General features: G+C 38.5%; 1 protein-coding gene across 1 annotated transcript in view; it reads left to right on the top strand.

Annotated features, from left to right (window-relative positions):
* Nucleotides 1-18269, top strand: part of COL22A1 (collagen type XXII alpha 1 chain) — a 589887-nt gene that overhangs the window by 454512 nt on the left and 117106 nt on the right. Inside the window, 1 exon segment of the mRNA XM_078153760.1 lies at nt 4473-4550. Within this exon segment, the coding sequence (XP_078009886.1) occupies nt 4473-4550 (78 nt within the window).

Here is an 18269-nt window from a genome sequence, read left to right as displayed (position 1 = left end):
ACTATCCTGGCATCATATGTTCACAAGTCTCTACCATTACTTGTACTAATGTTCCAGTGGCCCATGAACTGATGTCCCTTCCAGCTCTAACATTTTATGATGCTGTCAGAGTGTGGTTTGGAACTAATTATTGCTGCTCAGACAGTGGCACTGGGAAGAAAGGTCAATGATGTGGGGTAGGAGGAATGTCTCTAGGGAATAAGCAGCAAACTGGGGAAAATTACATCCCTTATCTTGCACAGTCAAGGGTCAAAGGCTGCAAATAATGTCATCAAATTTGAAAATCAAGCCTGAGTTTTTCTTTACCCATTGCTTCATTGGCATGCCCTGCTTGATTACTCAGAAGCCTATGAAAGGTTGTTTGTGCTTCACTTAGAGTAAAATCCTTCCAAATTCCCCAGCGTCTTAACAGAGAGTCAACACATTGCATCTTTACTGTCTCCATTCCACAAGCACTCACTCTTTTATTGCTTAACCTTCCATTTTAACTTCCATTTGAAATAGCATCTAAGCCATTTCTTGGGTATTGAAAATATGGGCTATTAAGCTGGGGATCTATTTCCCCAGGACAGGGTCAGAATTCCAATGATCCATAACACACAAACATGGACAAAAGACCAGCAAATATTCTGAAGAGAGCAGTTGAGGCCTGGACTCCAGGGAATGTCCAGGGAGCTCCTTCCCTTTTCTATCTATTATTAGTGTAGGAATAATTGCTTTAAAATCTGATCCTCTCAGGGGTAAGCTGCTTTTAGACAGAGATACAGAATTCATTATCATAGAATATCAGAGTTACAAAGTAACTCAGAGGTATTCTAGTTCACCCCTCTAATCTTCATTTTATAGACATTGTTAGGACCATAGATTTGGAGCTAGAAAGGACATTAGAGGGCATTGAGTTAAACCTTCTCATTTTATAAATAGGGAAACTGAGGTACAGAAAGGTTAAGTGACTTGCCATGGGTCACACAACTGGCAAGTTTGTAAGGCAGGATTTGAACTCAGGTCTCCCTGATTCCAATACCCTGATGCCATTTGTGATATGTCAAATGCTGCCTCTCGTAGGAAACTGAAAACCGGAGTGAAGAAGTGACTTACACCAGATCATACAGTTGGTTAGTTGTAAACTGAGGCTAGAATCAAGGTTTTCTGAATCCCAGTCCATTGTCCTAGACTTTGTTATGCCAAACATCATTTCATGAAATCTTAGAATTAGAGAATCATAAACATTTGGAGTTACGAATGATATAAAGCTAGAGCAGGGTTCCCCAAATGTTAGGGCTGGAAGGAACCTTGAAGTGAGATTGTACCAATCCCCAGAAGTCCAACCACCTATACAATGAAGGAATTATTTTGATAAAAATAAATAGTTTATCCTCAAAAAGTTGTACCATAATGGCAAAGTTTCCCTTTTCATCGCTACATATGGGCATGGACTCATAGGCTGAGTTAGGGCTATAAAGGATCTTAGAGGGTGTCTAGTACATCATCCTCATTTTATATATGAGAAAACTGAAGCAGATCAAATTTAAGTGACTTACCTGTGATCGTGAAGTTAGTGTCAGAGGCAGGATTTGAACCCATGTCTTTCTGATTCCAAGTTCTACATTTTAACAACTGTACCATGCTATACTTTTTATTTCCTGCAGAGATTTCACATATATGATCTTGGAATATACTTAGGATATAATGAAACTAACCCTGGATTTGTTATTCAAAATATATTATCCTAAACCTCTGATTCATACTCCTTAGGTGACCATGATTGTCACTAAAATTCTCTGGACCTGTTTCTTTATCTGTAAAAATTGAAGGAGATAGTCTACTACATGATCTCTTTGGGCCCTTTAAACAATAAATTATATGACCTTAAGGAGCCTATGAAGCATGAGGAGGCAGGTCAATGGTCGTCAGTTTTGGAGATGAGAGAAACTGCGGCTAAGTAACTTTCATATAGTTGCTAATTTCTGTTATTGCTATACAAACAAGACTTATGGAATCTAACAGTTTCAGTTTTGTGAAGTGTATTGCCTTTGTTTTCTTTTGAGCCCCACAACAACTTTTGAGGTAGACATTTCAGGTTTTATTATTACCATTTTCCAGATGAGGCTTAAGAAGTTTAAATGACTTGCTTATAGTCACATTGATGGTAAGTATCAGAGGCAGGGATTTGACCCATTTTCCTGACTTGAAGTCTAACATTCTATCCCATAGTTAGTGTTAAAACTTAATGCTCCCACATCTCCTAACTCCAAGCCCAAATCCTTTGTAATCAATGACACTACCTTCCATGTGCCTTATGATAATCTTCTGGTCATTCAAAAACTCTTATATTCACATACTGTTGTTTGTCCTTTGTTCTTGAAGAGGACCATGGCATCAGGAAGGGGATGTCATGACTTGCAAGTGAATTGGATTTAAGTGAAGGAGGGCTGTGCAAAGTCACCAGCCTCACTCTCTCCTCTGGAACCCTGTGGGTGGTCACCTACTGTATGTATATAAATGATATTTCTTTCTAATGGTCTGTGAAACCTTCTCTACAATGTACAATACAATACAACGAGAATGAATGAAATGTACTATCAAAAAAGTAAATAAACCACCCACAAACAACAACTACTACCACCTCTGACTGGTCCTAAACTCAGTTTTCCATTTCTGAGAGGGTATATTTTTCTCCGGATCTTCCCTTGCCACTATGTCCTCTTGCTCTGATTTGTCTATGAGGATAAAAGTCTGGATAACAGGAAAAGTGGAGAAATTGGTAAGAGGAACATGTTTGGAAATGTAGATGACAAGTTCAGTTTGGGACATAGTGAATTTTAAATAATAGTGGGATGTTCAGTTGGAAATGTCCAGCAGTTAGTTGGAGACATGAGATTGCTATTCAGCTGAGAAATTAAAAATACATGTAGGTTTGAGCATCACTTCTATGCAGGTAATAATTGAAGACATGGGACTGGCTAAGATTGCTAAGAGAGAAAGGATAGAGAAATATGAAAACAGGTCAGAGTGACACCCATACAGAAAGAAAAAGGAGAAAAATCAGAAAAAAACAAACAAAACAAAAACAAAAACACAAAACCGAGAAGTGGTCATGCACATAGGTGAACCAGGAGAGGGTGCAGTGTCACCAGAAGATAATGGAGGAGAAAGTATTTAGGGTGATCACTAACAGTGTCAATTGCTATACAAAGATCAAGAATGAAGACTAGAAAAGACCATTATTTTTGATCATTAGGAGGTCATTGATCACTTTAGAGGGTGGTATTTTTGTAAAAAGGTAGTGACTGAAACCAAATTTCAAGGCCATTTCAATTCATTAGAGATTGACTAGTCTTTGAGTGATAAAGATCTAGAGACATTAATTGAGATTCAATAATGTGATGTTGCTTTCCCAAACACTCATCTGACCTTAGGCAAGAATCACGTTGGTATTGAATAAAGGGTGAAGGAGTATGGGGAATTGTCCCATCATCTTCTACTCTGGTCAGATGGGGATCTACAACATTGCGTTCAATCCTAGATGTTACTTTTAGAAAGGACTTTGATAAGTGGAGATGCACCCAGAGGATGGTAACCAAGATGGTGAAGGACCTTGAAATCATATTCATGCAAATCAATAAGAACTAGAACTTATAGCCTGAAGAAGAAAAGTTTGTGTGAGGCAGAAAGAAAAACTGTGGCCTTCCAGACTTTGAAATTTCAAAATATGGAAGAAGGAATAGACTTGTTCTATGTAGCTGCAGAATGCAGAAATAGGTTCAGTGGTTACAAGTTACAGGAAAGTTAATTTGGGTTTAGTATAAGAAAATGTGTACTAATGTTAAGACTATCCGAGGATGAAATGGACTGTCTTCAGATAGAAGGAATTCTCCATTAAAAGAGGTCTTCAGAGATAGGCTTGCCAGATGGCTGTTTGTCAGGGATTTTATGAGTTGGATTCATGTGCTTGGGAAGAGTTAGTTTAGATAATGTCTGTGTTTCTGGTATGAATTGAGGGAGGAGGAATCCAGACTTACAGTAAAGTAATAACCAGAATTTGTAGTGTACTCAAGTTTGATTTTTCATGGCTGTGGATCTATGTGGGCAGATAGAGAAATATGATCAAAGGGAAAGTGTGGTTGAGTTTGGGGACATAGAATCAGCATTAGGCATATGGTTTGGTTGATGGGCATGGTCTAGCTTAGAGATAAAATCAAAATCTGGGCAGGAGAGGGAGCTGAGTGTGGTCAGTTTGACTGCGTTAGTAAAATTTTCAAAGGAACATTGACAAGACAGATCTTGTCAGGAGGCAGCTAAGTAGGCTGATGAAATGCTTAAGTACCACCTCCTGTCTCATGATGGCTGAATTGGGGCAAATGAATATGATCTTGAGTGTCAAAGGTGGTAGCTGAATTTGGTGGGGGAAGTACAATTTTAGCTACTGCTTAAAGTGCTGATCTTATAAACTTACTCTTCCTTCATTCTAGGGGGACCGAGGTGCTCCAGGCTTGCCTGGCCAACCTGGAAATAGAGGAGGCTCAGGAATTGGAGTAGCAGGCCCTCCTGTAAGTAGTAGAACCCAACTTCTCTCTGCAACAAAGCGGTGATGTATTTCTTGATCTCCAGATGAATTAGTATGGTATCATTCCATTCCTTTCCAGTGCCTCCGCTCATAAGAGTCTCATAAGTGTCGTATTTTTTTTTTACAAGAATGTTGGCAGCAAGTGCTGGTCACAGGACCAAGAGGTACATTTAGTGATAACTGTTACCACCTTTGACTTGTTTCCTTGCTCTTTGCTCTTTCAGGAAGAACATGCTGTCACATTGGATTGTCAATTATTCACTCAGCTAAGGGGGCGTAGTATATTCTTTGGTCACCAGATGGTGCTCCAAACTCTCCTGAGCAGCCTCTTTTCTCCACCCTCTCCCCAATTCCTCATGGCTCTAGGACCCTGGGCTGGTAGTCACTGAGATAGCCAGCAGATTCAAAGAAAATCTAGAACACATGGCCTGCAATATATTCAAAATGACCAAAACTTCAAAGCGTCTCTGTCATCCAATCTGTCAAATCCCCATTTCCCGAGGTATGGATTAACTCCCTCAAACATAGCACACATACTCCAAGTTCATAGTACTAAACAATTCACTGTAATGGCCATGTGATGTAACAACCAGATAGCATAAAAATACAATTAAGCAAGAAAACACTGCTTTAAATGGTTGCGATAATGTTGAAGCTTAGATTGATTTTTCTTCCTCTTCTCCCTTTACTGCTCTTAGTTTATTTAGGGGGAACTGAAAAGAAAGGGATTGGGAAGGTTTACAACTATCCATAGACTCCTCAGCAAGTGCTCTGAAGAATCAGGGTGAGAAAGAATCTGTGGACAAGAATTATTTTTGATCCCATACATAGCAACTCCATTAGACTGTGAGCAACTTGAGGCTAGGGACTAACTTTTGCCTCTTTTTGTATCCTCAAAGCTTAGAATAGTGCATAACAAGTAGTTGTTCTCTAGGCATTTCAGTTGTGTCTGACTCTGTGACTCCATTTGGGGTTTTCTTGGCAAAGATACTGTAGTGCTTTGCCAGTTCTTTCTCCAGCTCATTTTACAGATGAGGAAACTGAGGCAAATAAGGTTAAGTGACATGCCCAGGTTCACACAACTACTAAGTGTCTAAGGTCAGATTTGAAGATGAGACTTCCTGAGTCCAGGTCCAGCACTCTATCCACTGCGTCACCTAGCTCCCGCAAATACTAGATATTTAATAAGTATTTATTGACTGACTGTTCATTGATTGACTACTAGTTTCACTCTATCCAATCATCACCCCATTGTTAGGTCAGGCCATTCTCTGTTTCCTCTGCCTGCCTGCATTCTGCTCCTATTTGGTCTGAATACCACATCAACTTTAGGTCTGCCTCACCTCCATGAATAACTCTGCAGAGGTTTCTGTTGATCTTTTGCTTTCCCCTAATTACAGCTGCTCAATCAGCAATTAGCATACCAGTGCTGTATCTTGGCCACACACCAGGAAAAAGATTTTGGTCTCACTGGCAGCTTCTTCTTGTTACTTCTTTGTGTAAACTTATAAAAATCTTAGACTAGAAGTCTCTCCAAAGACAAAAGAAATCCCAAACTGAAAACTCTGGGGAATATATCCCCCACCTCTCTTTTTATGTAGTCTCTCTGGATCCATCTTTTACCTTGTTCTCCCAAGAGATCTTGAACCACTGGACTGCATTTGAAATCAGCACAGGGTTGATGGTCATCCACCAGGGGCTATTATAACTGACACCAATGCCTATGTTAATACAAACATTTAGAGGGAAAGAAAAACTTCATGAAGCCCTTCTTCAAGTGAATGGACTCAAACACTCTGAAGAGGAAATAGCTACTTGTCTTCCAAAGAATCACCCTGTAGACTTCATGTTGTTTTCAGGTGAAGGATGATTTATTAAAGATCTTAGGAAGAAGAGGCAAATAGAAGCGCTGATGATGCTTATAGAAGAGATACTGAGGTAGCTATGTACTGATTGGACAACAGTTATAGAGAAAGCTGTTTTATTCCTGGGGTACATGTCTGAGTCAAGACAGAAATTCCCAAGTCTTGTCAAAACAGATGAATACCATTTATTTCCTGATGATCCACATGGATAGAAATGATATTGTCAGAAAGAATATAGAGTATGAAGTCTTGGTTAAGACTTTAGTGACACAAATGGTGTTTTCACATCATTGCTATCCATCAAAGGCAAGGGATTCAGAAGAGACAGACAGATTTGGAAACTGAACACTCGCCTGAGAAGATGGTGTCAGAGAATAGAATTTGGTTTTCTGGGCCATGGTTTACAATATAGGTTTTCCTGGCCAGGGATGGAATGCATCCAGTGTAATGAAAGTAAGTGTTTGCCTGGAATCTTGCAAATCTAATCAAAGGAGCTTTAAACTAAGAAAAAAAATAGCAGGAAGAAAACTGACTACATATATACACCAAGCAAGAGACTATGCTACAATTTTTTAAAATAGTATTCTTCCCCCAAGAACATTATTACCATTCATTTTTACAAGATTTTGAGTTTCAAATTTTTCTCTCTCCCTCCTTTTCCTCCCCTCTTCTGAAAATGGTAGGCAGTTTGATGTAGTTTAAACATGTGCTATCATGTAAAACATACTTCCATATTCATCACAGTTGTAGAAGAAGAGACAGATCAAAAGAAAAAAAAGACATGAGAAAATAAAGTAAGTGAAAAACATATATGCTTCATTCTGCACTCAGAGTGCATCAGTTCTTTATCTGGATAGGGATAGCATTTTCCTTCATGAGTCCTTTGTTATTCTCTTAGATCATTATGTTGCTGAGAAGAGCTGAGTCATTCTTACTTGATCATCACACAATGTTCCTGATACTGTGTACAATGTTTTCCTGGTTCAGGTCATTTCACTTTGCATCAATGTGTACAGCTCTTTCCAGGTCATTGTTATTGGGTTTTTTTTTTTATTTTTCTGAAATCCGCCTATTCATTATTTCTTATTGTACGATGGTATTCCATTACATTCATAAAATGTAATTAATGAGTTGTTCAGCCAATTATCCAATTGATGATCATCCTCTCAATTTCCAGTATTTTGCCACCACAAATAAATATTTTTGCACAAATAGCTTCTTTCCCCTTTATTGTGATTTCTTTGAGATAGAGACCGAGGAGTGGTTTTGCTGGATGAAAGGATATACACAGTTTGGTTGCCATTTGGGCATAGTTCCAAATTGCTCTGCAGAATGGTTGAATCAGTTCACAATTCCACCAACGGTATATTAGTGTCGCCATGTTCCCACATCCTCTCCAACATTTATCATTTTCTTTTTTGTCATATTAGCCAATCTGATTTGTGTGAAATTGTATTTCAGAGTTGTTTTAATTTGCATTTCCCTAATCAAAAGTGATTTAGGGGGCATCTAGGTGGCACAGTGAATCTGTGCCTCAGACATTTGACACTAGCTGTGTGACCCTGGTCAAGTCACTTAGCCCCATTGCCTAGTTCCCCCCCCAAAAAAAAAAGATTTAGAGCACTTCTTCATATGCCTAAAGATAGCTTTGGTTTCTTCATCTGAAAACTGCCTGTTCATATCCTTTGACCATTTATCAATTGGGGAATGGCTTGTATTCTCATAAATTTTATTGAGTTTTCTATATATTTGAGAAATGAGAACTTTATCAGAGACATTCACTATAAAAATTTTTTCCCAGCTTTCCCCTTTCCTTCTAATCTTGGTTGCATTGGTTTTATTTGCAAAAAAAAAAGCTTTTTAATTTATTATGATCAAAATTATCTATTCTACATTTTGTAATGCTCTCTATCTCTTGTTTGGTCATGAATTCTTCCCTCCCCATAGATCTGACAGGTAGACTATGCCTTGCTCTTCTAATTTGATTGCTTCATTGTGTATAGTACCTTTTAGCAAGGCATAGTTTCCTTCCTTATCTCTTTTAATTAGGTTTATTTTTGCTTTTACTTTGTCTAAGATCAGGATTGCTATCTCTGCTTTTTTTTTTATTTCAGCTGAAGCATAATAGATTCTGCTCCAGCCCCTTACCTTTACTCCGTGTGTGTGTGTCCTTCAAGTGTGTTTCTCGTAAGCAACATGTAGGGTTTTAGTTTTTAATCCACTCTGTTATCTGCTTCTGTTTTATGGGAGAGTTCATCCCATTCACATTCACGGTTATGATTACTCCCTGCGTATTTCCTTCCATCCTATTATTCCTCCTGTTTGTCCTCTGTCCCCTTTCATCCTTCCCCTCCTCACCAGTGTTTTGCCTCTACCTATCACCTACCCTGATCTGCCCTCCCTTGTATCAGTCCACCACCCACTCCTCTCCATTCTTAATCCCTTCCCCTCCTACTTCCCTGTCAGGTAAGACAGATTTCTGTATGCAAATGAAGGTGCATATTATTCCCTCTTTGAGCCAATACTGATGAGAGTATGGCTCAAATGATGTCCACGGCTCACCCTCTCATCTTTCCCTCTCCTGAAATAGGTCATTGGAAGAATCTTGGCACCTCTTTCCATGAAATAATTTACCCCGTTCTACCTCTCCCTTCTTTCTGCATCCAGTGTACTCCTCTTTCTCATCCCTTAGTCTTTTTTTTTGGTCATTCCTTAAAATTCACCTTATACCTATGCCCTCTGTCTATGTATATTCCTTTTAGTTGTACTATTAATGGTACAATTTTTGAAGAATTACAGATATCATCTTCCTGTGTAGGAATATAAATAGTTTAGCTCTATTGAATCCCTTATGTTTTCTTTTCCTTTTTTAGCTGTTTATTGGGTCTTGATGTTAGAGGTCAAAATTTTGATTTAGTTCTGGTCTTTTCCCTATGAAAGCTTGAAACCCTCTGTTTCATCAAATGACTATTTTTCTCTTGATGTATTATGCTTAATTTTTCTAGGTAAATGATTCTTCATTGTAGTTTTTACTTCCTTAGGCCTCTGGAATATCATTTTCCATGACCATCCCATTTAATGTTTAGCTTTAATGTTGCAGCTGCTAGGTGTTGTGTGATCCTGATTGTGACTCTCTGAACTTTGAATTATTTCTTCCTGTCCACTTGTAGTATTTTTTTTTCCTTGACCTGATAGTTCTGAAATTTGGCTATAATGTTCCTTGGGGCTTCTGTTTTGGGGTCTCTTTCCTGAGGTGACTGGTAGATTCTTTTTTTTTTTGGCCTTTTTTCTTTCTTTTCAATTTGAGGTCTGCTCCCAGGGTGGAAGGGGCCCTGTCTCAGGCTTCTTCTGCTAGTGGTTGCAGGTCCTGACTGTTTACCTGGTGCTATGCTGATGTTGCCCTCAGACCCACAGGGGACCGTCAAGTCTAGTGCTACACTAAGAGTGTGGGGTGAGGATTGGCTGGTACTGCTTGAGGCTGTAGGGGTCTGGCAGCTTACTTGGTGCTGAGCTGGAGTCCTAGTTGGTGTCTGGTGTGTGCTGAGGCTCGGTGGGGTGTTTCTACATTTCCCCGTGGCTACACTGATGTGCATGGCAATCTGCCCTCTGGAGGCTGCCTGCTTGTCTGGGACTACACTGAAGCATGGAGGGCCAGTGCTGGCTGGCTGCTGTCTGTTGGCTTAGGCACCCATAGGGTTGGCAGCTACCTCTTTGCCTGGGACTGCACTGAAGCACATAACGGTCTGTCCTCTGGAGGATGCCTGTTTGTCCAGGGCTACACTGAAGCATGAGGTGATTCTCAGAGCTGGAGTGTGTCTGTTCCCCTGGCTGTGCTAAGGCACATAGGGAGTCCTGGTGTTGGCATTTGCCTGCTCTACCACCCTGGGGCTCAGGATCTCCTGCTGGTTTTCTGAGGTGGGGCTTTCTGGGCTGCTTCCTCTCCTAGACTGTGCTCCCCTTTCACCTGAGTGAAATGGGCCTTTCTTACTGCTCCTTCAAGTTTCTTGAGCTAAAAGATTGTTTCACCTCATCTTTTTGCTAGTTGTGCTTTTCTAGGATTTGTTTTGGGGTTCTACTTCATGGTTGTTTGAAGATGAGTACAGAAGAGTCAGAGCAATTTATTGCCTACTCTACCATCTTGACTCCTGAAAGTCCCCCATGCTACAATTTAGAAAGAAAAATAGCAGTTCGTATAGCCAGAATTTTATAAGAGAAAAAAAATTAATACCCAATTTAAAAAAACCCTCATGGATTCAAGTGCTTATATACAAAGGTATAAAATATGGTAACAAACTAAATAAACTAAAGATTTTAATACAAAGAGGCCAATTTCAACTCATAAGTATCACTGTGACTTGGTGGCATAAGATCCATGGTTAGATCACAGCTTTTGAAGGATAAATATCATTCAAAATGAACAATATAGGGATAAATAGATGATGTAACATTGGCTGTAGACACAGTATACTCATTTATGGAGACCCATGACCCAGAGGAGTTAGTTTTGATGGGAGCATTTAGTGAAGGTCAATGGACACAGATATAAGCGATGAAATGTGTTGTCATCCAAGTACATCATAGATGACTTACACAGGCAAAGGAAAGAGCTAGAGTCTAGGCAAGAAATCACGAGTCTAGCATAGAGCCATGATAGAACAATGATGGAGAACTTCCGCTATCAAAATAGCTGCTGGAGCTCTCTGCCAAATGCAGAGCATCTGTTAATTTCTTAACTTGCCTTAATAATAATATCAGAATTTTTAAAAAAGAATTTAAAAAAGGGGAAATTCAATTTTGGATTGGATTTTCACCAAGAGGGAGGAATTGTTTTCTGGAGTAGAAATGATAGGAGCATGGAGGTGAAATGACAACTCCATTTTCACTGTTGTACCAGAGAATGGGAGTAAAGCCAGGCATTGTCTGCTGTGTATCTTAGATTCTGGAAAAATAGAAAGCATTCGGAGAAAGAATAGTTAAAATCCTGTGGACAGAAATTCCCTAGAAGAAGTCAGTCCAGAAGGCATGAAAAGATATAATGAATGCAATTTTGAAGCCACAAAAAGAAATAATTTAATGTGTAGGGAAGGGGAATTGTCTAAATAAATCAGTTCAACGAAATCTCTCTAGCAATTTTTGTGGAAAATAAGACATGAACAGATGATAGTAAAATTAAGCAGATTAAGGACTAGTTGAATGGCTAGACTTAAAAAAGTGGTCATTAATTATTTCTTATGAATTTAGATGGAGGTTTTTAGTGGAGTGCCTCAGGGATCTGTGTTTGACCTAATTCTATTTACATTTTTTTGCCTTGAATTAAGGGATTGATTAAAAACTCCACAAATTTGCGGGTATTGGAAAGTTGGAAGAGATCACTCTGGATGGCAAATTCAGGGGTTCAGATATGATGAGAGGGTAGAACGTTGGGCCAAATGTGATATGATAAAATTTAGTAGATATTGATGTAAGTCTTATACTTGAGTTCAAATCATCAACTTCACTAGCACAAGATAAAAGAAGTATAGCTAATCAGCAGTCACCCTGAAAAGCTCACTAAGTCAACAGTGTGGTATGCCAGCCAAGAAAGCTAATGGGATCTTGCTTTGAGTTAAGAAAGACATAGTTTCTATGTCTGCAGAGAAGAACTATTATCCCTTGATTTTGTAGAATATGGAAATCTGTATTCTGTTCTTGGCTGGCTACACAAGAGCAGTGTTTTACTGTTTTTAAAGTAGCGATTGGACTACATAGCATCTAAGGTTCCTTCCAATCCTGAAATCCTAGATTGTAATACTCAGAAAAGCCAACTTTGCCTTCTTTGTCTCTGGTTCAATTTATTTGTTATTCCTATTTTGTGCACTTGTAATTGGACATCTGAGAACATGAGAATTATTCTTGCCCTTTTTCCTGAACACTTTTCCCCAAGAATAACTAGTCCTCTCCAATTTTCTTGAATCCTACTTTGTATTCTGGATAGTATCAACCTTGTGGATGTATTTAAGTGGTGCCCTCTTTCCCCTTCTATGTCTGTAAGTGTCTAGGAAAGCATAGTATTATATTCGGGGGATGGGATATTCTGGGTAATCAAATATTCTGGGTAATAGATTTACCGTATCTACTATGCATGGATCAATAATTTTTACAGCATTACATTATAAAAGAAATTAACTTTTTGTTAAAACTGACACAATCGATAGAGCATTGGGCTTGGAATCAGGAAGACCCATTTTCTTGAGCTCAAATCTGGCCTCAGACACTTACTGGCTGAGTGACCCCAGGCAAGTTACTTCTCACTTTCCTCATCTATAAAACGAACTAGAGAAGGAAGTGGCAAACCACTCCAGTATCTTTACCAAGAAAACTTCAAAACCGGGTCACAAAAAGTTGGACGCAACCGATGAACAACAACATGCAATGATTCAGAAACCACTTGAACATCCCTGTAGATGTTAGTATAGTAAAGTTATAAGTAAAGTATAGTTAGTATAATAAAGTTCCACATGGTATAAATACCATGCTTCAAAATTTGTCAAAAGCTTCTCGTACACTGTTTTACTTGTTCCACACAACAACTGTGAGACATAACACTCCCTATCTCCATTTTGCAGGTAAGAACACTAAGCCTTAGAGAGGAGAAATTACTTGGCCGGTGTTACATAGCTAATAAATAAATGGCAGAACAGGGACTCAAAAGCTCATCTACTGAGTCCATGTTCAGGACTCTTTTCCTCCACTATGTTCCCAGATACTGTGTTGAATAAGATGTGCCAAAATCCATTGTTATTCAATAACCATTAATTAAACAGATTCATTGAAGTTATAAATCACTATGCTTAGTGTTTCAAGAGATACAAATGAACTCTGCCCTCAATGCCATGATTCCTGTTTGTTATATGTGTTGCTTCGTATGATTTGTCACTCAATCATTTATTCATTATTCCTTATAATTATTATATAGAGTACCTAATGTAAAACATTGGAACAGGGGAGATAAATGAAATTTATTTCCTGTCCCCAGAAAGCAATATAGCAATAAGATCTCAAATTCAATCCAATTCAACCAAACATTTATTAAGTGAATATTACATGCATAAATGGGTTACTGACACTGCCCCCCTGAGTTTATTGACAAGGAAAGAGAAATAACACAGAAATAAGTAAAATACAAAATGGAATATTGGGAATACTTTAAGAAAGGTACAAACAAAGCACTGTGAGGTCTGAGGTAGGAAAAATAAATTCTGACCTGGGTAATCACTGAAGGCTTCATGGAGTGGATGTTATTTGAGCTGGGTCTTGTATCCATGCATTTAATAGTTATAACTGTTGTGTGTGTGTGTGTGTGTGTGTGCATGTGTGTCTGTATATGTATATAGATAATAGCATACACATATATGTAATAAAATTATATAGAAAGATAATATACACATATGTATATATAACTATAATTATAGGTATTTTAATTATATAGAAAGATGATAGCATAATATATAGAAATAATTATATAGCGAGAAAACATACATATGTAACTATATGCACATGTGTCTATTATATATATATGCATATAAGTATGCACACACACATATATATATACATATATATATATATATATATACATATATATGTATATTATATATATGGATAGAGCGACAACTACAAAGATAGTGCTACCAGAGCTCAAAAGAGGTAATGAGTCACCTGTTACTGGAGGTGTCAAAGCTTCAGCCAAATGCTCATTCATCTGGTGTGCTGTAGATGTGATTCATGCATTGGCTAGGAGTCTGGAATAGGTGACCTATGAAGTTCTTTCCAATTCTAATATTCATTAGAGCTATTATTAGGTTCTTTTCAGTCGAGATGATTCCTGACCACCTTATGCTGAAATATAGCCTGTACAGTGAAAAAAGAAGTTTTGACATAAGAAGGCCCAGTGGGGTCGTTATGACCCTGACACTTACTAGCTTTGAGAACTTGAGCAATTCACTTAATTTTTTAAAATTAATTAATTTTATTTTTAATTTATGGGATAAAACAAATAATTCAATTAATTTTCATTGATTCCACAAGCATTTATTAGGTACCTACTAAATCAGAGTTCTATATGCTAGGGATACAAACAAAATCAAAACAGTCCTTTCCTTCAAAGAACTTACTTTCTATTGAGGGGAAGCAACATGTTCATCGATAAATAAATCCAAAATATACCAAACTGTTTTCCAGAGAACATGTCACTAACAGTTGGGGCATCAGAGTAGGTCTTGAACTGGAGTAGTTGGTATTTAAGCTGCGTAGTTTCTTTATCTGTAGAACAGTTGAGATAATAATTATACTACCTAAGGCATAGAGTATTCTGAAGAAATTACTTTGTAAACCTTGAAGTCTGTAGACATATGAATTGTAAGACGTAACTGGTTGATTACATCTAGACGTAATAGTGGTGTACAGTGGTTTCAGGAAGGAGGCCAAATGAATGAAGTGTTTCTTTTATCAGCAAGTTTTGTGATGGCCAGCAGAGGGCAGCATCATCCCAGCTGGGTAGGCAGTACTCTAGCTGATCTGAGTAATAACGGATGATGTTAAGCATGCAGGCAGAGGGAAAGTCAGGAAGTACAGATGCTAGGGCTACAAGGTAGCATGATAGGGCTAGCTTAGTGTTATGATGCCAGGAATGGTGGTTTAACTTAGGACCAACAAAATCTCAAGAAACTGGAGACATTTAGCCTGGTAAAAAGAAACATTGAGGAAGAGGTGGTATTTTGATGTACTGCCACATTGAAGAAAGGTAAGGTTTTTGGTTTTTTGTTTTCCTTCTTAGACCGTAAAGGCAAAACTAGAAACAGTGATTGAAACTGAAGAAGTTGATTTCAGCTCAATATAAGGAAAAAAAAAAACACATCATGACAGTAAGAATTGCCTTGGGAATTAATGTGTTTCCTTATTACCATAGATTAGCAGATGACTGGTCTTCAGGAATGTTATGGTAAAGATGCCTGTTCAGACATGCATGGGACTAGGTGAACTCCGTTGTTACTTCCTAATCTAAGCTTCTGTGATTCAAACCTTAAATGACTTGAGGCAGTCATAAACTGTAAGGGCTGAGTCAGAAAGTGAATAAGAAGCTAGAAACAGGGAGATCGCTCATCTATCCGGGCAAATCATCCACTGGGCACTCGGTTTACTCTGGACCTTTTAACTATCAGGGGTGGCCATCCTATTCCAGTTGGTGCATTAAGGGCCCTGTGCCATAGCATACCACACATCAGGCATTGTAATCAATAGCTCAATAAGCATTTACTTAGTGACCAGGCACTGTGCTAGACACTGGGGGTGCAGAGGCAAAAGTGAACAAGACAGCTGTCTTCAGGGAGCTTACATTCTCTAGAAAAAGAATATATGTACATATAAAAAGTATATATGCAAATAAACGCAAGGTAATTTGCATAGGGAGACATCAGCAACTGGGAGAATCAGAAAAGGATGTAGGTAGAAGGTGACACTGAGCGCTGGAAGGAACTAAGGATTCTTGGAATAACAAGGACAATAGCTACGTTTTCATAGATATTTAAAGTTTATGAAATGCTTTGGCTTAGGCAAACTTACTATCCCCATTTTTACAGATAAAACAACTGAGTTTCAAAGAGATAAAGTGCCCGCAGCAGATCTACTGAGCTAAGTGCTTATTGATTTTAGGACTGCCAGGCTAGGAGACATGTCATATAGTGGAAAGCCATTAGATTTGGAGTCAAGAAATCTGGGTTAGAGTCCCAGCTCTATCATTCACTGCATGTGGGAACTTGGACAATTCCGTTCTCTTGGCCTCAACAATAATGGGTTTGGACTCAACATACTCTAATGACCCTCTCAACTCTAAATGCTATACTCCCATGTGTCTTTCCAAATGTTGCATCATATGAACAGGGCTTAAACCTGGGTTTCCTGATTATGGATCAAGGGTTCTTAATGTGTGTGTGTGTGTGTGTGTGTGTGTGTGTGTGTGTGTGTGTGTGTGTGTAAGAGAGACAGAGAGCAAGACTCTTTTGATGAAGCCCATGGGTCCCTTTTCAGAATAATATTTTGCTTTTAAATTCATAATTGAAGGAAATACTGCATTTCAATGACTGATGAATGAAAATAAAGTTATGATTTTTTCCCATTCAAGTTCGTGGACCTCCTGAAATCTATCCATGGACCCCTTGGAGGCCCCAAGTTAAGAGCCTTTGTTCTACATATAACGATATCCCTTTCCATTGTACCATATAGTCTTCCCACACTGGCATTATGAAATTAAATACTGTGGTTTTATGTATTAATATAACTTAATCCCATTTATCTGTGGGTCCATCTAGCGTAAAGCTTAGTCTCCTTAATGGTGGAAACAATTAACCATACCTCAAAGTAAAAAGACTACTGTAAATCACTTTTGAAACACTCCTCTCAAAGAGAGACCAGCTGAAAAGCAATTTGCCAGGTCCACCCCAGAAGCTATAAATCTAATCTTGTTTTGGTATATTTCCACTGCTTTTACTGAGCTTCAACTTGGGCTTTGGTTATCAGATTTCCACATGTCCTTTCTCTGGCTGCTGGCCTGAGCCTCTGTGTCCCAAGAATTTAAGACAGAAAAAAAGGTTCAAAGGCGAGATAAGGTAAGAGACACCAGGAAGGAAAGGAAAAAGTTTAAGAGGAAAAGCTATAGATTTGGAGGCAGAAGGCCTCAAAGCTTCTCTGACATATACTGGCTGGGTCTCAATGGGAAAGTCACTTAAATTTTCAGTCCCCCCCCGGGCAACTCCTTAAGATTCTAAGTTTCTGAGAAGATGTTGAAGGAGTTTGTTCACCAGGAATTCCCTATACCAATGAAATCATAGGTCCAGTCCCATCTTATCCTACCCCAGCTTCATTTTCCTCATCTGTAAAATAAGGATTATTGATATTTGTGACACTTATGCTCCAAGTTACCTTTTTTTTGAGAAAAAGAGCCTTTTGAATTACAAAGTGCTATGAAAACACGAATTACTATTATAGAAAGAAACACTTTGCAGGCAGCTCCTGAGTGCAGGATTTTGGGATTTCCAGTAAATTCTCTCCCAGCAGACACTTGTTTGAAGATACTCATTTTCTCCTTACTGTAGAATTCTCCAAGTGGCTTCTCGAAGATACTGCTGGTTTCTGCTCTAGGAAAGGAAGGCAGATTACTTTGATTCTATCTGCCAACCTCTGCCCATTACACCTGAGAGGATAATAGCTGTTGAGACAGTTGTTTGGTTTCTTGCTTTCCGTTTGTAAACCATTTCTTAAAAACAATCAAATAAACAAACAAAAAGTACTTTAATCTCAGTGCTGCCTCTAATTTCACTGTCTGAACCTTTAGTGCTTCAGAATACTCTTGCCAAAAGTATAGGGAAGATTACAGTCCCACTCTACCACACCACAAAAACACACTAAATTCTTCCCACCCCTAATGGTAGCTCACATTCCTACAGTACTTGATGGTTTACAGAGCACTTTCACAACCATTATCCCATTTAATCCTCACAACAATTCAAAGAGAAAAATAGTGAAATTTTAGTCATCCCTGTTATTCACTTGATTTCTTCCAATCAAATATAAGCTCCCTGAAGGCAGGAATTGGTTGTTTGTTTTCTTTCTTTTTTGTGTTTGTATCTATAGCACTTTGCATAATGCCAGACATAAAATATAGGTCTTAAGAAAGGTTTATTGGATTGAACAGAGTAAAAGACTCAGAGAGACTCTTTGGGGCCCACACTTGGTGTTCTTCCTGCTATATCCTAGCTCATCTTAGTAGTCAGGTTCTTCTTGCTTTATAAAGGCCTTCCTGACCA

The sequence above is a fragment of the Phascolarctos cinereus genome, unplaced genomic scaffold (genome assembly GCF_003287225.1).
Source record: "Phascolarctos cinereus isolate Bilbo 61053 unplaced genomic scaffold, phaCin_HiC Scaffold_4;HRSCAF=312, whole genome shotgun sequence".
Classification (NCBI taxonomy): Eukaryota; Metazoa; Chordata; class Mammalia; order Diprotodontia; family Phascolarctidae; genus Phascolarctos; species Phascolarctos cinereus.
This window is presented reverse-complemented; position numbering and strand designations above follow the sequence as displayed.